Below are 25,186 nucleotides of genomic sequence, written 5' to 3'. Positions count from 1 at the left end.
TAAAATTACATTCTCTCCTGATTTTATACTACTGAGTGTTTTGGACGCCCCTGAGGTTTAGAGCGCCCCACTGATGCTGGTGAACCCTCAAGAAGGCCGCTCACAAAGGCTGTTTTATGATCAAAATCTTTTTTATTGAGAGTTTGCAGAAACTGTCCAAAACCGCAGCAGCTGGCGAACAACAAAACATAAACAAAGAGAAAACACATAAAATAGTCCCCCCCGCCGCCCCGTCACTGCCAGACCATAAGACGTGCTAATAGCTCACTGCCGCACCAAAGGCCTGACCGTAGTCAAGCTGACCTGCAGTTTACCGATGCTGGAGTGGATGTCTGATAGTTTCAAGTCTGAAGCAGGTCACCGTATCCTCCAACCACCGTGGGTGAGACGGTGGAAGGAGCTGTGCCACCGAGCCAGGACGGCGGCCCAGTAAAGGCTGTTAAAGTACTTCCTTCCTCATCTTTTTTTTTTTGGGGGGGGGGGGGGGGGGACGTTATAATTTTTCAATATTGAAAACATTCAATAGTTGTTTAAGCAAACATACACCAGTAAAAAAAAACAAAAAACACTCGGACAAGAAGGACTCAGACGAATCTGTGTTGATCGTTGTGGTGAAAACACCAACATTCTGGATCTCTGGTATAAAAACCAGGTCCCAACAATCAGGATATGAGCACTGAGGAAATTAGGACGGTAGCCAAGGAGAGAGAAGATAAATTCATTAATTCCTTCCTCATCTTTTGATGCTTTGAGTGCCTGGACGTCTTCTTTAGGGCGGCACAGTGGTGCAGTGGTGAGCACTGTCGCCTCAAAATGGAAGGGTGGATGGACTTCTTTGTTTTGCGTTTGGCTCTTACATCGCTGGCGCTCTGAAAAACGCCCCCAAAAATCAGCCATCGGTGTCCCTGTCCCAGAGGGCAAACGTTTCAGATGAGCCTGACATGCACGACGTGGTCAGAGATGGGAGGAGCTGAGACTGACACATGACAATGTTGCTCTGTTCAACGCTACACTACTACAAAGGTTTGTGTACCGACACGCAGTGACAGCCACAGCCTGACAGTCCTTTATTAGACTGATTAAAAGCCCACGATCTGATTGGTTCTGGGGCTACACAGTCCAAGCTACTGCTGCTCTACACTTGCAGCTCAGGTCCTTCAGCTCGTTTCCAAGCTGACGCCTGTGTGCAGTAATGTTTGGAGACATTTACACTCTTCTGTTCGTGACCAGGTCGCGCGTGTAAAATCGGGGTCATGATGCTGCGTAGCTGATTTCCCTCCATCCATCCAGCCGACAGGCTTATAGCGTGGAGGGTTAGAGCATATCCAGCACACATCAGGTGAGAGGAAGGCTAAATAAGGCCGCCAGCCCACTCCCATGCAAACAAACACAGACAGACAACCGCTGCCACTCACAGTCACACCTGCGGCCAATGAAGAGTCTAAAGTTCATCCGCTGCTACCTGCATTTGCTGGGAGAGGAAGGTGAGGCACCTGAAGGAAACACACACACACACACACACACACACACACACACACACACACACACACACACACACACACGTATAATGAAATGCACAGACACACACCTTCGGCAGAGATGTTCTGGAACCGGAGCTCTGTGTTGTCATGGTGAGGACAGTGGTGATGCCCAGCGCCACTCTGGCTGGGGCGGCGTCCATGTTTATCCAGAAGGAGACCCAGGACAGGATGACAATCAGCAGAGACGGGATGTACATCTGGATCAGGTAGTAGCCCATCTGACGTTCCAGGTGGAAGCGCACTTCAATACACGTGAATTTACCTGAAACATAAAAAATATACTGAGTTACTGTACGCCGTCAACATTAACAACAAGTTTGCGCAAGGCTTAAAACTAGCTGATGTCACAGAAAGGGGCGTGGCAACAGGGTTCGGGCCTGCCAGCCGAGCTATGTACTGTTGATGGTTTCGTCCCACTTTGTGACAAGATGTCAGTCCGTCTGACGTCTGTCCATTCAGGATTGTGACAAACCATTTCACCCAGTGGCTATCTTTGACCTTGCAGTGTTGATTCCAGCTCTGTGTGTGTGTGTGTGTGTGTGTGTGTGTGTGTGTGTGTTACCTGTGTTGTAGTGCTTGGTGCAGTATCGCAGGTCTGATTCATCTTTCAGGATGAACTGTGGGAGCGTCAGGCCCTCGGCCACTTGTACCGGTCCATTCTCCTGCCACTCAAAGATCAGGTCGTTCATGGTGTAACCAACTGCAAATCAACAGTTAATGGTTGGACCGATCAAAACCATTGACGATCACAGTTTCCATTCTGGTACCAATTTAATAATCTGAGTAGTCCAGTAGTTCAGATTCAGTGAATTAAGATGTTCTGGATCTCTGTCTATACTTATCGTTCTGAGAGAAAGAAAAAAAAGTGGTGCCGTGTGTAAAGGCACGCTGGTGGTTCTACTGACACTTGAGCATGGACATACACACAACCACGCACACACGAGACAACCTCTCCTCTAAGAGGTACAAGAAAAGAAGGCGGAGACAACAGTACCCAACCTCCTGTTTGACGGAGGCAGAACATGATGTGACCGGGCCACCGTGTGAGCGACACACAGCCACAGAACATAACAAATGCATCGGGAGCACATGGCAGCAGCGGGATCTCTCGCTGGATGCAGTGGTTACAACCGCGCCGCTGTCAGTCCTCAGCTGCTGTGGATCTTGATGATGTGGTTTCAGCGGCACCCGGTCAAACGAGAGCCTGCTGTCTGAACGCAGCCGAGCGGGACCAAGCACTGAGGGGAAGTCGCTCCAGGCCTCGATACTCTTCTTCTTCTACCTTGAAATGTACGTTCATGATTTCAAGCCGTGTGTGAACAGTGCAGTCAGTTCTGATGTCACTCAGCTAAATACTCACTCCCCAATTGCATCAGAAAGACAAAAAGTCTCAGTGAAGGAAAAGAGAAAGAACAAAGCCACGCAGCAAATAAAAGTACCACAAAAAAGCACCGCGGGCACCGTGGGATGTTTTAATGGAAGCAGAAGCAGCTGCTACGTGCTGGTCGATGCCAACAGCCAAACACAAAAGACTTTGTTCATCTCGCCTCTTAAGCTTCAGACTAAATCAGACAAAACCTGCATGACCAAGCCCCTGGTCCTCCACACGCGGCTGTGCTCAGCTCTGGATATTTTTAAATCTTACAACTGCCCCTGGTGGTAACCGCGTCTTCGGATGTTCCCTCTGAGCACCTGCACGTTCTGCAGGTGACGCCAACCGCATCAACTCAAAGGCAAATAAACAAACAGCAAAATAAATCCTCAAAACTGACTGGAAACATATCTGGACACCATCAACCCCCCCATTTCCCCCCCTCCACCATAACAATACCTGGACACCAAATGCAGACGTCACTCAGGCCACATATGATGGGAGGTACGGAACGGAGTGGAGGTGGAGTTGGACCAAAGCAGTTTTCTCATTAAAAAATGCATTGTGTCATGACAGCAACCATTTGCTCTCATCCTCTGTCTCTCTGCATGTGCGTGCCTTTATGTTTCCCGTGGGCTCTGCTGCGTTACATCAGGGACCGCAGCAACCCAGCAATAAAAATAATCTCACATAGATACACCGTATAGATTTAATGAGTGGATCTATGTAAAGCCCCCCGGTCAGAGGGCCGGAGCAGAATAAAACCACCAATGAAGACAAATAATCTGTGTGTTCCCCCGGGGCCAGGATACGCTCATGATTGGACAAAGGAGGAATTAGTCATCGTAGAAATGAGGTTAGCAACATGGCATTGAGGTTCTTTAAAAAGATACGGCCACATGTCTGATTAGATACAGTTTCTATCAGGAGGCGATGAAGAACGGCTCTGAATATTCTTCAGCTAAGAAAAACATCATATGATGTAATTGTTTGTTGATCCACACGTGCCATGCCTGGCTGTGACGGTTAATCTCAGATAATCCCACTTGTTGTAAGCCATTTTCATCTTTGCATCCCTGTCTGCACAGGTAGTGCTGCAAGTTGTGCAGGCTGCGTGAATCCAAGCAGCACGGCAAACATTCGGTGACGTGCACAGTTACAGGCCCCGTGGGTGAAGGCACCGACCTCAGCAGACTTCACCACGGAGCTATGGAATCTCCGCGTGGCACGAACATGAGAAGCCAGCACAATTACAATGATGAATAATAAACCGGAGCAGGGGGAAGCAGGAGTGGTTGGGTGAGAGCTGAGTGCTATTAACTTATTAATCGATGGTGGGTGGCTTCCTGTTGACACACTGATATGAGGAGAAGAAGAAGAAGAAGAAGAAGAAGAAGAAGAAGAAGAAGGAAGGAAGGAAGTCACAGACGAACGCAGCTCATCCTCTGAATCAACCCATCGATCCCGCGGCCTGGGACCGGCTCCCGTCCATTCTCCCGGTCCCCTGGTCAGCGGTACTGACAGGACTATGTACTTCTTTACAAACATGTTGATGGGAGCTGGAAGTCCTGGAGGGCCCACACAGACACGGCGAGAACGTGCCACCTCCACACAGACCGCTCCAGCTCCTTCTGCTGTGAGGCTGACCACTGGCTTCGCTCTCACCATCAAAACTACTCACCAGTGCTGATCGTGTAGGTTAATGACCGATAAATAATCAGCCAGGCTTAACTAAACCAAAACTGGAGCAGAAATTAGTAGTGCAGAAGAAGAACTTGGCGACGAGAGCTTGTGTGATGAGGCAGGACTGGGCATGACGCCAGAAACCCATCCAGCGATGGTTTTGAGCACTTTGTGATTACGATTTTAGTTTTAGTGTTTTACTTTTGTGAAAGAAATATAAAAGCATGAGGGCTGTGAGCAGGGGCCTGGACCTGGCAAGCCTGCTGCCTCACGCATCTGAGGGACAGGACTGTGAAGTCCGGGTCAGACCTTAGTCAGGAACCACAGCATTTCAGTGCTGCATGATACCGCAATTATGGTGTCTAAATCATGAAACAAGCAGCACGTAGCGTCGTCTGACCTGACCTTTCCACTGACATGAACGGTCCCTTGGTGCCAGAACAAGAACGGTGCAGCGCCGCATGGTTGAAGGGCCATTGGTGCTTCGTAGATCAGGATCACAAATAACAACATTTATTTCTATAATTCCCATCTACTGCAGCTGTGTGACGACAGAAACAGCACCTGTGTATTCAGTTATTTTCATGCAGCGCGCTGTGCCCTCCTCTTCCTTTCCCGAGCGTTCATCATTGCCTGTTTAATTTTCACCTCCCCTCTCACTGAAGGTTCTCTTCTGTGGGACTCCCTGTCCTCCCCCTCTTGGTCACACACCTCTGTCCATCCTCCCTGTCTGCTGCCAGGTTGGATAAATGTTTTCGACCTCGTGCACATCTGGTGCAGAAGTGCGATCTGTATCCAAACACACGACCCAGCTCAAGGAAAGCGCCTCCTCCTACAGACGCTGAACGCTCTGAGGGAACAGCCTCACACAGTTGGCTGCAGACGCGGCTGCAATTTCAACCGAAAATTATACCAACTGATTATTTATTCATGTGCTACCTCAAACAAAATGTTTAGCTTTGCCTTCAAGTACTCAGAAATAGACGTTTCCTCCTCTGTTACCTCTGGGGGGCAGCAGAAGTCAGACAACAGCAGCCATTTAGCGAACTCACGGCTGTCAGCGCCATGACTGTCCACTACGTCTGTTCGGGAGCTCCAGAGTGCGTCTTCCTCATCCGGCCGCGTGTTTAGTTCTACATTCTGATTGGAGCTGAAAATCCTCTGTTGCTCTTATTAATGGCAGGCTTCAAGCAAATAGCATCAATCATCACTAACAATGAATCATCACGAAGTCACACAGGGGGAAAAAAACTCCTTTTTGGGTGAAGGAAGACTTTAACCCAAAAAATGTCTCGATAAAGGCAATATTTTATTGTGGTGTGAAAACGTTGTTTGTGTTTCACAGTCTTTCCCTGCGCACCACTGTCAGGATAATGATCTTAATCTCTCCCTCTCCTTCCTCGTTAGGATTCGCCGGCCTGCTACACCGGACCCCGGTCTCATCTAATAGGACTGAGCCTGAGTCGCTCATTTGGATGCTTTTCCACTTCGGTTCCCATCAGCCGTTACACAAACACATTAATATTCAATTTTCACAGAGAGAAATGTCACAACAGTGTGTGTGTGTGTGTGTGTGTGTGTGTGTGTGTGTGTGTGTACTCACAGCTCTCCAGCTGCATGATGCAGGTCTGAACATCCATTGGGAAGTTCTTTAGATCCATAGGACATGACAGCGTTAGTGTCAGTCTGAAAGCGAAGCGAGAGGGAAGAGAAGGAGTGAGCGGGACGTCAAAGACAGTGACAGAGCTTAGAGTCAACACACACACACACACACACACACACACACACACACACACACACAGAGTTAATATGCTTTTATCTCCGCTTATTCAATATTCAAGTGGCACTTGACGGGATGTCGCTGAATTTTCAAACCCAAAGCAACAGCTGGTATTTTTTCACACGGGCTGTGGCAAATATTAGAGGCGAATCAAATTCAACAAGATAAACACAAAAACCTGCAACTCAGAAGAACTGGGCTGAGCAAGCGTTTAAAATAAACCAGGTGTGATGTCAATGCATACCCATGGTGCTTTGCTGCAGCCTGTCAACCACACAACCAATAATCTTACATTAGAAAGTGTCTCATCTCGGAATTTCACTCTGTGCAATTTTTGGGGTTGTTTGTCATGCATTTACTGATCTGACTGCTTGAAAAAAAATGCTAATTTTTTTCCCTGAACTTCCTGCAAGGTCTTTTATAAATACGCAAATCCTAATGGTGGGCAATTATACAGAGCTAAAGTACTTATGATGATGTATTCATAGTACAAAATGATGTATTCCTCAGAATCCCATCTCCCTCCCGAGTGTGCCGTGGGTACGCTGTGTCCCTTTGGTATGAAATCAACATATTCACATTATGCGCTGCTCCTTGATTCATAATTACAGGGTCATTTATAATTAGTCGAATAATTAGAACAAAACTTTGTTCAAAAGAGACCAGGTAAACAACAACTGACCTGATTGAGTACAGAACGTTCCCATTCTTGAATATCCTGAGCAGCTTGTTGTCCGTCGTGACCTCGTGGAAGTGCGCCCCCTTCTCATTGGCGAAGAACAGATCCGGCTTCCATATGGAGTCCAACATCGAGGGGTCCAGGTCCAGAGAGTCGTCTGGGTATTCTGCGTAGGCCAGCCTAGGATCGTTCCACTGCTGGCGGAGGAAGATGTTCACACGGTAATCCTACACACACAAACACAACGTGACGCCATCAGACGTGGGTTCATCTCTCATGTTGTGTGGCAGCCTCAGAGTCTGAATGTAGTTAAAGTTACCATCGTCCTCCCAGGTGATTTCAAAGATCAGAATCCACACGTGTGAATCCAAACGTTGTCATGTGTTTTCCCGCTGATGGGAACCACTGGAGGCGCGCGCCGACGAGGCCGCAGCTCCGTGTGTGTCAGCTGCTGCTGGTGATTTGTGTCTGTAAACCTGAAGCCGTGATGTACATGAATAAACACCTTCCAACTGGATTCTCAATTTCTGTATGCACTGGAGCCTCACACCGCATTTAGAGGCAGCTGCTGCCTGGTCATCAGCGCAGGAACGCCAGCACGCGCGCACACACACACACACACACACACACACACACACACACACACACTCCGGAGGACGCCAACTAGAGTGGTTAGGTGCGGCGGTGCGAGCGCCCACTGCCTTGACAGTCCACTGCCTTGACAGTGGTTCCTACCTGCAGAGGAAATTCCCTCCAAATAAATTATGGTATCTGATCGTTTTGGTCTGAACTCAAAGAAACCGTCAACTTTTGTTCTCGCTCAGGACACCCAGGTCTATAAAAGCTGTATGTAAGCGGCGCCAAGCAGGTTTGGAAGCACCAAAACCGGCTCCGTCAGTTCTACCTGAGCTGCCTCTATAGATACTCTCTCATTTTCAATGCCTGGGGGGCGGCGGGGGGGGCACGTTGTCATGTGGTGTTCACCATGAGAGGAGCGACGGCAGCTGCCATCGCTCCTCTCGGTGTCCCGGTGACGTAAAGGAAAGGCGAGTGAGCTACGTGAGTTTTCTCATCATATTTCAAGAATGTCACGATGCACGGTCCTTTTTCGTGGAGCAAGACAAGTTTTGGTGGAAATTACGGCTTAAAAAACAACAACAACAGTCTGACCGAATAAAAGCAGCATTGCCATCCAGCAGGATTTCAAACCGGTCCCTCGGTAGTACGCTGAGCGTCCTGCGCCAGGATCGTTCTGTTGCACTGGAAGTCCCAAGAAATCCTCTCAGGGTCCTCTCAGAGTCTCTGGGTCCTCTCAGAGTCTCTGGGTCCTCTCTGGGTCCTCTCAGGGTCCTCTCAGAGTCCTCTCTGGGTCCTCTCAGAGTCCTCTCAGGGTCCTCTCAAAATCCTCTCAGGGTCCTCTCAGAGTCCTCTCCGAGTCCTCTCAGGGTCCTCTCAGAGTCCTCTCAGGGTCCTCTCAGAGTCCTCTCAGAGTCCTCTCAAGAGTCCTCTCAGAGGACTCTGAGAGGACTCTCAGGGTCCTCTCAGAGTCCTCTCAGAGTCCTCTCAAGAGTCCTCTCAGGGTCCTCTCAGAGTACTCTCTGGGTCCTCTCAGGGTCCTCTCAGAGTCCTCTCAGAGTCCTCTCTGGGTCCTCTCAGAGTCCTCTCAGAGTACTCTCAGGGTCCTCTCAGGGTTCTCTCTGGGTCCTCTCAGGGTCCTCTCAGAGTACTCTCTGGGTCCTCTCAGGGTCCTCTCTGGGTCCTCTCACAGTCCTCTCTGGGTCCTCTCTGGGTCCTCTCAGAGTCCTCTCTGGGTCCTCTCAGGTTCCAGGCTGGATGGACACAGATGTGACCAATGGAATCAAACATGCTCATTAGATTTAGGTGTTAAACCACTAATTGTCGCTGATGCTTTTGTCCTGCGTGAGCCGCGCATGCACGCCATCTCTGCTCTCTCCTCTGGTCCCGATGATGCAACCACGCCGCCCTTTACAAATGTAAATTCTTCATTTTGACCTTTTTCCCATTTCATGTTGATGCGATGCCGTTATTATGTAGCAGCGCCTCCGAGACCCAGATGCAGAAACCTCAACAGAGCTGCAATCACAATCCACTGTACGGTGACTCACCGGCTGCCTCAGGTTGCCCCCGACATCCCCACCTAGACGTGATCGCCACTGACAGGTGGAGGCATACATTGGGTTTATTCAGTTATGGCTTCCTCCCGGCTGTATCAGACTACATCCAAACCTACTGAACGTATGCCACACTTTGGTCTTTCATTCATTTAAGAAAAAGGGGAAGTGAACGGGGAGCCAACATGCATGTGTGAAGCTGACAGGACGGACAGACTGAAGATGCTGCAGACGCCAGGATGTGGTTTTCCAGCACAGCCACAGCCACAGCTGTCTGCGCTCGTCCAGCTGCTGGTCAGCACCGCCACCAAAGCAGTAAAAAAAAAAAAAAAAAGGACAACCACTTCTTCTTTTTCCGTGGTATCAATCTTGCCGCCAACTCACAGGCCCCACCAAGTGGCTGAAGTGATTAATGAGCAATGAATGAACAAACCGCATCCAAAGTGACAAATCTTGAAAGACAGAAACAGGAAAGAGAAAAGAGAGAAATCCTTCCATCAGAATGTCATGAAACCAAGGATCAGAAACAGCACACAACAGTTGAGGAAACACGGGCCTCAAACACCTGAACATAGGGGGCCGGCTGACAAAACTCAGGCTTGTGAAAGACTTTTCTACGCTTTCGTAGATCCAGCAGATTTTTGTTTTTAAATAAACGAATCCTCTCAAAATAAAAGAAGTGCATTTCTTTAGCAATTTTATTTTGTGCACTTAACTAATTAAGTAATTCACTTTTGGAAATTCCCTCTGACTTCCCTGTCAAGGCTGCGCAGGCCTGTGGACGCCTCCTCTCCTCAGGAACAACTTCGTCTTTCCTCAGTGTGTGCTGTTGACTTTTGCTGTCGTTGCCTTCAAACGCAACTCCTGAACTTGCGCTCACCACGTGGAACGTCACGCAGAGAACCGAGAACTTTCAGCAACTTGTTTCGTACGGATTCTTCTGCCACGGCGCAGCGGCAACAAACCGACTCCTACCGTCAAGGCTGAGTCAAATCCGAGGACGAAGGCAGTGAACCAATATTGCGGTTTAACGACGAGTCATGTTTATGTACGATGATATATCACTTCATAAAAAGACCTATGGCCCCTGACAAATTTTGGCTCATCGGCCCCCAGGTGGGCAAGACCAGTGAACGCTGCCTCGCAGGGCAACCGTCCGAAGTCCAGGTACGCGGCTACCAGAGCCTCAGCTGAAACGGTGCCAGGCGAGGTTGTGACTTTGAAGTGTTTTTTCTGAGGACAAACCTGTGTAATTATAATGTCTCCCCGTGCAGTCAGATAAATCAAACGCTGCTCGCACACACAGGGTGGATTAAGAGGGATGGAGAGATTGAGTGAACAAATGAAAAAAGAGTCTAACAGCAGTAAATCTGTTTAACATAGATAGCGTGTGCAGAGCACAGTGACACAACCTGGCTCTAAGCCGTGTGTGTGTGTGTGTGTGTGTGAGTGTGTGTGAGAGATGCTCAAAATTAACTCTAAGTCTCTCCTCCGCCTCACTGTTTTCTCCATCGGTGATGTAATCGTGACACAAAGCAGGAAAAAAAAAAAACTGTCACAAAAATGACCAGCTTTACAAAAGGTTACGCCACCATGAATGTTTTCTGTGAACAAATATTTTCCTCATTAAAAGCTCGTGCTCAGTGCGCAGGAACGCACAGTTTTGATGCAGGCGGTGTTTGTCTTTCCACATCAACTCCTCCATAAACTCCTGCTCAAAGAAATCCCAGAATCCTCAGGTAAACGCGTGCCTGCATCCTGAACGTCTGCCTGTTATTTCCTGCTCTGATGTGAACTGGATTGCGGGCAGAAACTCCGTCGTTACCTTTTCCTAACAATATTGGCATCCACGTTCACGTGAGCATCCGTGAATTCGCGCCGTCTCTGAAATATTTTCTGATTTTCTTCACCAAAATAAAAGCTTTATCAGTCTTTTCATCTGGACATCATCTTTTACATGCTACTACCGGCGGCAATGACATCTTATCTGCCGTTGCCGACATTTCCTCTCATGTCAGTCGCATCGGAACGTGCTGGTGATGTGTTGAGCTTATGTCTCTGGGCTCTTTGTCAGAGGAAAAAGGGGAGTGGGTAGATGTAAAGACAGATGGTGAGAAGAGAGAAAGGTCTTAATCCTAAAGTGACATATGGCCTCTGTAGATATCTCTCTGTGCTCCCCTCTCTCTCTCTTTCTCTCTCACTCTGTCTATCATGACCTGTGCATTTGCACTGACCTCTCTCTCTGTACAGTCCTCTCACACACCGTTTACGCCTCGTTTTTAAGTCCCCTGATTGGCCACATGACGTTGAAATGCCGCTCTTAGTTTTCACGTCGCTCAGCAGATTAGGACCTTTAACACTTCCACCCCACTGATGTCGACGGTGGCCTGCTGGCGGGGCTGAGAGCAACGCAGGAGCAGGTTTACATCCAGAATACAGAAGTGACAAACAACAGCACGGAACAACTTCCCCGAGTAGTCGCGGAAAACGACGACACGTCCACAACGGCAGCTTAGTGTTGTGTACATCGGGTTAGTTAATAATTCACTGAGGTCCGATAAATAATACAAGTCAGACGAAAGCTATATTGTACATTTGGAAATTTCTCATGACAGCCAAACACACACACACACACACACACACACACACACACACACACACACACACACACACACACACACAGAAATGATGCATCTATCAGAACAACTCCCAGCGGTGCAGAAACCACTTAGACCTTGTCACTTCCATCCTCCATCGCCTGTCCATCCATCCGTCTGTTTAGAGAAGGCCTGACTGATCACAACCAGCTCTGCTCTGCTAATTATGCAAGAGACAGAGTGCAACAGAAAGTGCAGTGGTGTCGCAGCGCTGGGGAGCAGCACAAATGTGTTCAATCATTACTGACTTACACGCCAACGGATGCTCCTTTGCTCGCCCTCCTTCGTTGGAGCGCTCATTTGGAGCGGCTCGTTTCACGGCGCTCCTCTTGTCTGAACCCAACCGGTCCTCCAACCTAAACACGCGCCTTCACACCAGCGAGCATTTTCCAACGTGACGTCCCGATCCGCGAAATACACATTGATGATGCAACAGCCCTTCAGCCCGTTTCACACTACGGGACTTTCAAAGTGGCCACACGGCCGTCGGGTTCCCACTGCACACACAACTTTTGGAATCTTTGATTCATTCGATGTCCACACACTTTGTGACAGGAAGTGACACACGACAAGAACACACATGCTACAAAGGACCCCACAAAGGAAGACAAACCCGCGACGACAGCGAGGCTTCGGGATCCTGAGACGTGTGAAAGGATGATAGCAGGAAATGGCTTCTGCATGCTCACGCTGCCGCCACACGTGTTCAACGTAACAGGATTTAGACGTTTATTGTATTTACGTCCAGAGAAACACCGGCGCTGGTCCTCGCCGCACATCGAAACATTCATCTTTTTCAATGTATTCTTACTCTTTTTTCATTTTATATGACAACTAGACGCTCTTAGTCGTAATGTGAAACAGTCTGATGACTCTTGTTGTCGTTTGTCTGGTGTTGTCTTATTCCACACGTATGTGTGAGCGACTGGATTAACCCAAGGAGACACGCGAAGTATCCATCAACCTACGGGCAGGTCCTGATGTCACCGACAACCCCCCCCCCCCCAAAAGGCCGCCCTCTCGTTGGCTCTCTTGTGGGGGGGGGGGGGGTAACGAACCGGTATTTTGTGGAAGTGATCTCGTGGGATTAAAAATGGCACACAGCTTTTAACCAGACGCAGCGCGTCTCGCATCTAAAGCTACACAGAGTACGCATCATGCTTCCACGCAGCCATGTGATTGGCGATTGTTTCCAACATGGCGGCCAAGTAGCGGACGACCTCGCTTTACAACCGAGCACGACACTAAAGTGTGTTTGACATTTGAGGTGTCAGTAAAATGGAGGTCAGTAGAGGCTCAGTCCGCCTCAGTCAGGTGAGCTAAAGCGGCTTCCAGCACCTGACCAGGTAGCTAGCAGGCACAACACTGGTAGGCAACAGCGCTGGGCAGGACTGCCATGTTTACATCGCCAACACATCACAAATGATGATATTTCAGATTCAGCCATGTTGCTACCGCGGTGCACTTATTCTATGTGTTGGAGCGGACCACTAGGGCCATCTAGTGGTCGGGAGTTTAAGAAAACAAAAAATGAAGCACTGCCACGAATCTTTGCTAGCAAAAAATTTAAATTCAATACAGCATTTCACGATATTGCAACGTATCTGTTTTGTTTTTTGTTGTTTGTTTGACTGGCAAAAAAGCATAAACTGTGTGAAATGGCTCAAGGAACTGGCCGCTGTTGCAGCCGCTGGCGGTAACCCCGTGGAGTCATGGGGCCTGTAGTCCAGGACACCTCAGAACTCCCAGAGCCACGGAAGACAAACAAGCGTTGCTCATCATTTTCTTAAACGGCCGATGATGTCCCAGGAGGACAGTCCCTCGTCATCCGTGCAGCGAGACGTCGTATTGTGCCTCTACCAGACTGACAAATTCACCGTATCACTCTACCTGCAGTCGATGCCTCGGCATTATTGGAAACATGCATCGCGTCTGCAGAGGAATTAAGAAAGTGACTATGAAAGGAACTTGTGTTCTTGTTAATAATTAAGTGTGCAATGCTTGTAATTGAATAAATACATTCATATTCAGCACACACACACACACACACACACACACACACACACACACACGTGGAGATTTCCCCTCTTGCTCGTCCTCTCACTTGCTGGGCTACACTTTAAATCCTGCGCTTGAGCATCAGACCAAATCTGCATCTCTTTGAGAATTCGTGGATATTCATGACATTTTGAACACTTTTAAATATGGGGGCCAACTTACCATCCCGTGAAACCTTGACGCTTGAGTGCCTGTGTGTTTGTACGTGTGTGTTTGCCAAATATCAACGTACGAAGCAGCTTGTGTGCAGCCCGGGTTGACTTCACGTCACTTTAAAGTATTTGCTGTCAGAGTCACTAAATGTCTTCGCTGCACATCTGCTATTCCTGTCTCGTCTGATTTCCGTCTCCGTCTGCCTCCCTCTCGCTGTCATTATCTCTACATGTCATTGTGCCTTCCTGTCTGATCACACGCTTCGCTTTCCTTCACTTGGAAAATGATTTGCCCTTCAGGTCCGTGCTAATACGAGCGCCAGTGAACATCGCCAGCAATAATAATACTACTACTAATAACATCACTAGTAGTGCTACCTGAGTACTGCGAGGAATACTGTCCTACACAATATCAGAAGATAAACTGTACGAGCAGTTATGGTGTCCATGACTCTACAGCTGGTCTCGTTAGCTGGAACATGACTCCGCCCACCTCATCCCTTTTAATCTCAGAAAGCTATGAAAAGTTCTAAAGTGATATTTAATAATTCACAACAGATCTCGACAGGCGGGTTAATACTCTCCCTTTACGTTTGAAGCTCTACCTTTTTAATGTGCTTTTCACGTTTTACCAGGTTGTTGTTTTTTTTTCTTTTTTAAGGTTTTGGGAAACTCAAATAAATCCAAGGTGAGCGCTACTCTGATATAACATTTATGAAAATATGGACTGAACTCCGGATCAGAGGAGATCCTTCCAGCGATCCTGCTCGTGTTCCCACTCGTCTTAAATGATACATAAGGTTATTAAAAGGCCGGCTGTTTCACGTGTCACACGAATGAAGAAGGCAGAGTCGCGCTCTTCGGGGGAAACGTGTCGGCCCTTGATGTCTCCGCGTTCACGCTCGATTCAAACATGTCTGCCTTGATGAAAGCATGACAGCACTCTGTCCACAAACAGCTCACAACAAGTGTTTATTTCATGACATCCCGGCAAGAACAACTCTGTCTGCTTTAGAACAGAAGTCAGTCAAACGCTGAGTAGGAATCTGAATTCTAAGGCACGCACGGCGGCGCTGCTGCTGCTGCTGCTGCGCTCGGTGTCACCAGGCACAAATGAGTTCTGCTCTACCAGCAATGGAGCTCCACCGTGAACCTCAGACATCAGAGTTCTGCTTTAGTTTGGTTTTGTTACCTTTTTAAGTGACTTTGTCAACTTACTTGTTGCCCCCCTTTTTCTTGTGTGTGCGTTTTATTCGTTTCAACAAGAGTATCTGGGTCAGAAGCGCTGGAAATCATCCGTTTCCTTTATTGTAGCAGATGGAGCTACATACTAATTTCATGTATGTGAAGCTGCAGAGGGAGAAGCCGAGAGCACTCAACATGCTGCTGTAATGGCTGCGGTTTATTCATGGGGCCCCCTGAGGACCCCAGTAGGTCGTCGGTGTTTGTTCAATATGTTGGAAGGATTTAGGGGCCTTCGCTCACCCGACTACACAACAACACGCATCTACACAACTACGTCGCATGAATGCCTGTCCATGCATGTTTAGAAGTGGAATATTTGTTCAAGGAAATGTCTGATTTTGAATATTCTGACTGACATTGTGATACGAGCTGTGATACGACAAAGAGTGTTGATTTTCACTGAAAACTACCCGAATAAATGACCGCGCTAATCCGCAGCACCAACATATTCAATCTAAAATGATATTTTGACACGCAAAAATTAGCCTTATATTGCAACATCCTGCGTTTTGGAAATGACAGCAGGTCGCATTGCTACTTGGGATTAATTTGGATTAAATGTGCCGTCCTAATTAGTTCACGTATCCACGTCTAAAACTGTGTTTTCTTCCACTGTGTGCAGTGTTTTATTTACGTACCATGGTGGTTTCAGCGATGGAGCCAAAGCTGTTGATGAAAATGTTACAGGACACGTTGACTGGAGGACCTGCGGAGGAGAGACTGATTTAATATCCAAGCAACAGAACAAAACTCCCGACACAAACAAACAAACACGCAGTAAATCACTCATTCCCTTCAATGAGGGTTCCTGACAGGTTTTCCTGCAGCAGCCACTGAAATGACAGCGGTGACAGGGCTGCCTTCACGCGCAGCCGGCGTTATTTATATACAGTGTCTTCTGTTTGGACATGGCGACATCGTGGAGTATTTCAGGACAGTCACTAAATATTTTTGAATGGTATGAATCTGTTATGATGTTGATATAAAATAATCCCAAACACCAGGCCATAACTGGGACGCTGGCGTTCCTGTCAACGGGGCCATTAATGGATAAACGATACGAACGCTTGAACTGACTGGAATCTGTAAGATTCCTCCTCAGATGTGACGGACGGAAGGAAAAGTAGAATTCCTTGATCTGAGGGTGGGAGACGGCAGCAGTGTCGTCTCCCCTTCTGAGGCTGGAGCTGTCAGCCTGCCAGGAGTTTGTCTTTGCCTGGCAGTGCGACGCGTGTGTGGCCCATCCAAAATACGGAACTTTCTCTGGTGCCCGGCCACACACCGGGGCTCGTTTTTAAAGGTTACGTTGAAGCGAACGTACGTACCTAAGACACGTGAACTCTGAACCAGGCCGTACACGCGTAATCATCGCCAGTGAGATTTGTCTCACTGTTCTGACACGAGGACGCTTTACACGTTTTATCTATTAAAACATGTCAGGACACCACCGGTTGATGACGTCATGTCGTTACGGTGTGATGGCATCAGTCTGGTTGCTGTAAACACAAGGAAACCATGACAACCCTCATGACTCTCGATCCACTTTTCCCCAGTGACCTGGCGCTGCTGAGAGAAGAAAACCTGGCGGTTACCTTTAAAGTTGGGTCTTATTCTGGCATCGTATCCAGATGTTCTCCCCATCAGTTTGTCCAGAAAGTCAGAGGGAGACATCGGGACGGGCCGGGTCCTCGGAGCATTGTCCGCCTCCTTACACCGGCCCACGCTGTCAAAGAGACAAAACACAGACACACACATGAGACAAGAAACCATCGAGGCCACGCCCACAGCCTTCTGGCTTCATGAGCTTGGAAAGCCCTGCAGCACAGTCATCAATCAGGTCATGAAAGGTTGATGAAACTCTTTTCAACAAACGTCTGAATCCAAACTGCGGCGATGTACAAGTTACAAATGACCTAATTTCATCGGACATAGAACATTCAGAGCATTCGACACATCCCATTGATGAGGCAGCGGATTTATCAGATCAGAACCACTTTGATGTAAAGGAGGAACCCTCAAGCGCACAACGGTTCTTCCGACGTGCACAGCAGCGACTCCAAACGCTCGAGTCTATGCTGCAAACACAAGTGCTGCGTCCCAAATCACATACTTCCATACTTAAAATGTTCTAATCGAGTACACTCAACATACTATGAACTCAATCACGCGGTGCGCGAGTTTCGAGGGTGCAGTGCTGTCCCAAATCGCATATCGCCATGCGGCGCACTCTCTGGAAATGACGACGCCATGTCTTCTTCCTGTACCCCGATTTGTGCTCGTAACGCATCAGCACCAGCGAATCCCCGCCACCTTTCGCCTGCGCTTGTTTGTCGATTTTTGAAGCAGTAAAACAGCAAAATGAACGGTCATCGCGCATCGTTACGCCACGATCGGCGCCGACAACGCGATGTCCTCCCTCTATTGGCTGGGGGTCAACGGTATGTAGAGTTTATTTGTGGGATCAATTTAGCAAAACCTTTTGGTGACAACTCATTTTATTTTTTCAAACCCGTGTCCACACAGAATTTCAAACGTGTCCCCATTATTAAATGTAAAGACGACTCCGTACAAGTCAGTGTGGACCGACTCTCACCACAGCTGTCCGCCGCCATTTTTATCGGTGAAATGAGTGCGGCGAGTTCCCACAGTCGGATACTCAGAATGTTGACAGATTTGAGTACATCCTCCGGGTACTTTTGCATACTCAATTTTTGCACACTATCCATACTTTTTTTCCATTTTGAGTTGAGTGTACTCAAAATTTTAAGTACGTAGTATGGAAGTATGCGATTTGGGACACACCACAGGAGTCGAGGCGGTCAGAGGAAGCGGTCCGTTCCTCTGGAGAATCTCACCAGTCTGACTGTGTCTGTAAAACAAACATCTTTAGTGAGGACGTGATGAGACTTCTGTCCACGTAGCATCAAGTTAAACTCGGGCAGTCGTACTCAGAGCTTTCTGGCTTCAAGCATTTCTTTGTGTGATGAAATCCTGACGGCGAAACCTTTAAGCGTTATTTAGCGTATCGCTGAAGGGAGCTCCTATGGGCTCTTAAGAGGCTTAACCCCAACCCTCAGCAGGGAAGGAAACAGTGGAGGGTCAAAGAGGCCGAAGAATTATTCTTGCAAGCGCTGAGTGACAGTGAGATGTTGAAGCGCTGCAGATGGGATCAAGACTGCAGTTGACCTCATTAGAGGTGCGCTCACGTCTCTCAAGCAGCACCGTAACGCTGGAGGTGTGAGATCACATCAGTAACATCCCTGTAAAAGAATACGTAGTTCCGAGTAACGGGGTCAGTCATTCCCCCCCACCGGAGGCATACCACCCTAGTAACGCCGAACACGAATACTCTTGTTTCATCTGCTTGGGGGTGACGGACTCTCATTGGCCTGCCAGTGTCGTGCCTACCTCTCGCTCTCAGCTCCCCTCGCCCATCAGGTCACTCGGCCTGTAAGAACACGAGCGTTGTAATTTAGCTTAACACGTTCACATGGTATTAGGCAGACATCCCTTCTGGTTAGGATCTCCGGCTCCCGCCTGTAAACAGCACGGCTTTTCTACACTTTTGTCACATGCTGCCTTTTGTCCTTCCGACGTTTGTACTCCGAACAACTTTTCTTCAAACAAAAGTGACCGACAAGGGAACAGAGGTTCAGGCGGACGAGCAGAACTGATGACGCTGATGGTTTGAAGCCAGATTTCTACACAAGGGATTGTTTCTCCACTTAAATACCTCACAGTCACTGTTTCTTCATCAGCAAAATAACGTTCAATGAGGTGAGCGCGCGTGTGTGTGTGTGTGTGTGTGTGTGTGTGTGTGTGTGAGACTCTGGTGTTCACACTGTCAGTCTTTCTGGTCATACTGGATCATCATGCCAGGAACTGTACAGTCATGATTGTTGACATTAAAATGTCATTTTATGAAGACACGGCACAACAATGTGTGTGTGTGTGTGTGTATGTGTGTGTGTGTGTGTGTGTGTGTGTGTGTGTGTGTGTGCGTGTCTGGGGTGAATGGATAGTCGCCTCTAAAAGGCCAAGGTAAAGCTCGATGATCCTGAAAACACACTGGTGTATGAGTGTGTGCGTCTGTTAGGACAAGAGAGAACATTTCCAAAAATAACTCTGCTTACAGCAAGGGACACGCTGATAAACAGTCATACAAACACACACACCCGCACACACACAGACTGGCACCTTATTCAGCAGCATCCAGCGATATTTTCTGGATCATCAGTCTTTCCATTGGTATTTGGAAGCAGAGCGTAACCCTCTAACAACCCAAAGAGCAGAATGCTGGCGTTCGCCATGAGTTCGATTACTCACTTAACCTCCCCGAAACACGCGCTCACGCAGCACCGGTGAGACGAGGAGAGCGGTTCTCATTCATTTCAGATGAGCTGTGGGAGAGAGACGTCGGCCACTTTGAGACCGTTGAGCAGTCCTAACCAGCAGGCCAGCAGAGAGCTGTTCTCCGGGTAACCTCAAATAAACTCGGCTAGAACCGAGTTTCTCCCAGCTGCTACAAGGTACAGGACAGGTTTGTGGTTGTACTAGTTTTCTGGGTGGACCTGCCACCATGGCTGCACTCTTGTTTATTTGCGAGTGAAATAATGATGATGTAATATTTAAGATGTCATTATAGGTCTGATGCAATTTTCTAGAACACATGTTCATGACATGGATGGGGTAAATGCGCTTAAGTCTCGTGCAGCCTTCGCCCTTTCACAGGGTTCTTCCCTCACGCACATGTTATATTTGCGTTCCCATCTCTGGCTCCAAGCAGTGTACCGGCTGCCAGACCGGCTACATCCTGCTGCAGGATCTTCATCCTCGCTGCAAGGCTGGCCTCTGCGCTGTTCTCACCAGGCTAGCACTCACCACCACCCCCCCAGCCCCCGGCCCCCCTGCCACTTCTGTCTGTGCTGCTCGCTCGCCTGCAGAGGAGCAGAGGCGATGCTTTCACAGCGCTCAGGAAGTGGCTGACCGGCTTGAGGCCCCGCCAGACGGAGCTCAACCTCTTCACCTGTGAGTATCAACACATCCCAGACGAGGATCCATCTCGTCAGCTTGTCCCTGTACTACTGCCTACCCGCCGGGAGCCCCCTCCACTCGGGGGGCCACAGGAGCGGCCCTCCCTCCCCCATGTCACCCTGCCAGCCTCGCAGTCTTCTTCCAGCATCCGTTTAGCTTTTGAATACCAAGTTCTTGTGGATTATCTCCCTGACCCACCGCAGTGCTTCACAGCAGTTTCTAATTATTTCAACTGTCACTTTTAAAAGGGTGAGATCCAGATTGCAGGAGCTGAACTGACAGACAGGAAATGTGACAAAACCAAAGCAGAAATTACAGCCGATACCACCAAGGCTGATTCAACCAATCACCTCCTTTCTAATCAGAAATCTGTGGTCAGTTTCCTCCATAAAGTTCATCAAGCCCGAGATGAGAGTGAATGGAAACGTAAAAACAGAGCTGGACTAATCTATTTATTCGAGATTCTTGATCCTAGACTCACCAAATAAATGCTAGCACTGTGTTTCCCTGTCAATCTCTTCATCCCTGGCGGCAAATCCGTCCGTGATCTGAGAGGAAAATACCATTAAAGACAAACTCATCCATAAATCTGTTCTCATTGTTATGTCGGACTTTAACACCGTCTCGCTTTGTGATCCAATCCCTCGTCCTGCCCTCGGCCAGAGAGCACTGACACAGAAACACGCCGCCGGGAACTGAGTGTAGATCTGCTTCCTGGTTGCTCGCCACACACACACACACACACACACACACACTCTCTCTCTCTCTCTCTCTGTGTCTGCTGTCTGTGTGAGTCTGCTCATGGATGTGGATGTGTCTGCTAGGAGTGTGTGAGTCACGCTCTGCATCGTGTCTGTGTGTGCGTGTGTTTATTTTTGTCTTTCGCAGACAACAGCCCAGCGCGGAGGTTCTACCTGACAGTTGGTGCGGGTGTTGGTGAAATTCCTTTGCCAGGGCAGTCAGCTGAAGTTCATCCGTGTATTTATACCTGTAATATTTTCCTCCTCAAACATCTTTACTCCATCTGTGCTTACCGCAGGAACAAACTGCCTTAAAATATTCACATTTCCCTCGGTGATACCTGGTGCTGCTGGTGACCCTTGACCTTTGGTTTATTGCTGCCATCACACACACCATCATGACATTACACTCCTATCAGCAGCAGGAGCGAACGTTGTCTTCTTTTTCCTCGATTTGATCTTAAAAAGCAACAAAAGGAAAATAAGGAGCTCCTGCGCGGGACTCGCGAAAGCCCCCGCAGCCTCATCTGCTCTCACACACTCGGCTGTGTTGATGAGTCACGTCTGATCTTCAATCCGATTTGCTGAGCAAGATACAATCGGCATAACTAAACAGCCCTTGAGCCCGCACAAGGGCAGCAGACTTGCGTCACATGTGCAAACTACACATCATCCCACAGTTTTAAACAAAGTCAAAAGAAGACAAACAGCAGACGACATCCAAAAACTAAGAATAAGCCCTTTTTTCTTCTGTTGCAACATTCTGCCTTTCGTGCCGATGCGTATTTCTTCACGGTGTAACAATGTCATCCGGCACGTCACCAGTACTGAACCGGGTGCTGGCAGGTCTCAAGTGCACCCCCTTTCTCAGATGTCACCTGCCGCAGTCACGCGAGCATCTCAGTGCCTGATAGGCCACCTCCTGCAGGGTCTGGTAGGGGTCAGGGGTCAGGATTCAATGAAAGACTGAGCCTGGCAAGGCTAAATCAAAACATTCCATAGCAGGAATGTTGATGAGAAAAATTATGATTGTTTGTTTTGTGTTCTGATTTCAATTTGCAACAGTGGTTCACTTTAAAGGAGTTGGAGTAGATAAGTTTACTCCGTCCTCCTCCCTCGTTCAGTTTAAAGGAGTTGTTAATGATTAGCAGGCAAAAAGTGTTGTCTGTTTGTTTTCAATTCTCATTGTTCTCCTTATCGTCTGTATTTTTTAATCTTGTTTATGTTTTTATTGTATTGTCATTTACATGATCGAAGTAAATATCAAATCAATCAAAAAACACAGGCGCTCCTACCGTTAAACAGGGAGCAGTGCGTCTTAGGTGGGGTTGTGGCTGCTGGTTCAACCCAGAAAATTTGAACCAGTCGACATTTAGAGAGATGCAACCTCGTGACACCTGTCCAGGGTGAACCCCGCCTCTCGCCCGTAGCCACTGGGCTACGGGCTCCAGCCCCCCCCCCCCCCCCCCACTACTCTTAACAGGACAAGCAGTAGAAAATGGATGGATGGATGGATGGATGGATGGCAACCTCGTGACAGGCGGGACCTCGATACCAGGAGCATTTAGCACGTAGCTGCCAGCTGTTTATGGAGGAGCAGAGGACCACACACACACACACACACACACACCTCTCACACACCTCCGCTACACTTTGGCACCGAGGCAAAACTGGCCTGCAACGACACTGCTTTGAATCGGGTGGGGGGTCACAGTTCACAACATGCGGGCCATGAGGAGACACACCCACAACAACTGAGCTGTTCTGGAAAGTGCTGAAGCTGCCCTCTCCAGCTGCACCTGAATGCAACTGCAAACGCAACCCAAATGTTGTGCAGCATGAAAGAGCCGTGCTCGTCCCATGGCCAGCAGGCCAGCGGGACAGACCTGGTTCTGGTTCTGGTTCTGGTTCTGGGCTTGACATCTTTAATTCAGCTGGTTTTTACTGAGGAAGGAGAACAAACCTGGAAAGGGTGCCTTGATGTCTACACACAACAGCTGATCCGTTTTCATCGGGGCGGCTGAGCAGTGGGAGAGATGAAAAGCAATGATCATCTTTAATGGGCTGAACGGATGCAATATTAATCGTTTTAAATTTTAATAAGGCATCAGCATCAAGGCGCCATGGCTCAGAGGTAGAGTGGCTGTCTAGCAACCAAAGGGCTGCTGGTGCGATCCTCACCTACCCTGGTGACAATGTCTAAGTGTCCTTGAGCAAGACACCGAACCCCTAACTGCTCCTGATGAGCAGGTTGCATGGCAGCCTGCCTGAATGACACGACACTGTCAAGTACTTGAAGTACTGCTGAAGTAGACAGGTGCTATATAACAAGTCCCTTCCCATTCTTCTAAATATATGTATATATACTGTATATATATATATATATATATATATCTATATATATATATATATATATATTTTTTTTTTTTATAGGTTCACAAGTAGTTCTTACATTTTGATTTGTCAAACTGGAATAAAGGAAGTAATGACTCTTGCTACAAATGTTCTCAAACTGTTCTCAGGTATAATCTCTCCAGACTCGGAGGTCAAAAATATTCACACAAAGAGAAACTTTCCGGCGCGAACCTGAGGAGTCGATCATTTGTATTCTTGTCAACAGATCCTCGCACTTCTTGTTCCATCTTATACTCAGGCTGCAAAGCAAAAATGAATCTCCGGACGTGGAGCTGTTTCCTCAGCAGAAAACGGACTGTTTCTAAAACTTGGTGGACACCCAAGGAACAACATGCAGAGGTGCAGGCACATCTGGCTCTGAGGAGGAAATGGGAGACGGCACTGATAGCTTTTAATCCTGCACAGTGATATTAGAGACTGAAACCAACTCCTCTGGATCCGGGGCCAGACTGACCCAGAGGACTGGATGTCTCTCCCAGCGTGAGGGAAGCTCATGTCTACTGCGCTGACCCAATGACATCACAAACTAGACACCTTTGTCTTTCATTTCATTTCTCAGTCTTTCCACCCGACGCATTTTGCTCTACCACTCTGGAATTGTTTCTTCCATTGGACTGTAGAGTGCAGAGCGTCTGAAATCAGCCGCTAAGCTGCTTAGATTGCTGTAGCGCTACCTCTCGCCATCCTTTCTTCTGCCCCCCTCCCCTCTCCAATGGTCTCCTCTGACACTCCTCCTTCCACCCCCATTCTCTGTTATACGCTCTGCCTTTAGAACAGGAGAACGACAGGAAGCAATGTAGAGCGACACGGCATAACGCTGAATCCTCATCAATAATGGAGGAGCTTTTAATCCAGAACTACTGTCTCTCTGGCAGCCATTTAAGGGCCAGACTGGGATATACGAAATAGATTTTTCTTTCTTGTTGTAACTTGCTGCTTCCACTACTACTCCTACAACAACTACTCCTACTACTACTACTACTACTACTACTACTACTACCAGCGTTGCAACAAGAACTAGTACGACTGCCACAGTCATACAGTGTTGGATTAAAAATAACAAATGCGCCAGTGGTTTCTGAGTGGAGGAGTCACATGAATACATTATTCCTTTCCTGCTCCGACTCACTCAGAGTCAACCACCACTGCACCGTTATATGGACTTGAAAGCATCATGTGCATTTCAAGTGCACAAGGACAAAACTTCAGTGATACCGGCTGATGTGTCTGACTGCTGGCTATAAATGAAATAAGCCACGTTTCAGTTTCATGGTGGTTCAAGAGCCCCAATGAGACGCCTGTGTAATGCATCTTAAATGTTGAAGAGACAAAAAAACAACAGCACTCTGGTCTAAAGTGCACGGTCTAAACGGGTTACACAAGTGCATGTGGTGTCCCCGCCGTTCCTGGAAGAGAAACTGGCAGGAAGAGCAGAGTCACTGAGAATTCTCTGTAGGTTCATCCCCCCGGATTCACTGAGGAAACAGACTCTGAGCCATGCAGACATCATCAAGGATAATAATTCTGACATTAAATATTAAGAGCTGATTTATGACCCATACGAATATTTTGGTATCACATTTCTTTATCTCTGTGCCGGGGGCTGAGAACCCTTCACAGACGTAGTGTGTTTTCCGGTTTGTGAGCAATGGTAAAAGGTCAGCTGGCGTTCAATCCTGGTCGAATAACTCTGCAGGG

General features: G+C 48.1%; 1 protein-coding gene across 3 annotated transcripts in view; it reads right to left on the bottom strand.

Annotated features, from left to right (window-relative positions):
* Positions 1-25,186, bottom strand: part of glra3 (glycine receptor, alpha 3) — a 54,477-nt gene that overhangs the window by 10,379 nt on the left and 18,912 nt on the right. For 2 of the 3 annotated variants that reach the window (XM_086210468.1, XM_086210469.1), the window contains exons 2-7: positions 16,892-17,022; positions 15,938-16,005; positions 7,059-7,282; positions 6,200-6,282; positions 2,104-2,241; positions 1,589-1,803 (exon numbers count right to left, since the gene is read on the bottom strand). In XM_086210468.1, coding sequence (XP_086066594.1) covers positions 1,589-1,803; positions 2,104-2,241; positions 6,200-6,282; positions 7,059-7,282; positions 15,938-16,005; positions 16,892-17,022 — 859 coding nt within the window. Of the gene's footprint in view, positions 1-1,588; positions 1,804-2,103; positions 2,242-6,199; positions 6,283-7,058; positions 7,283-7,374; positions 7,484-15,937; positions 16,006-16,891; positions 17,023-25,186 lie in introns of those variants that run through there. The other variant, XM_086210470.1, reaches the window with a different exon arrangement.

This window comes from Aulostomus chinensis, chromosome 8 (assembly GCF_037954235.1).
Source record: "Aulostomus chinensis isolate RoL2024-O1b breed Wild chromosome 8, RoL_Achi_v1.0, whole genome shotgun sequence".
In the NCBI taxonomy this organism is placed as follows: Eukaryota; Metazoa; Chordata; class Actinopteri; order Syngnathiformes; family Aulostomidae; genus Aulostomus; species Aulostomus chinensis.
This window is presented reverse-complemented; position numbering and strand designations above follow the sequence as displayed.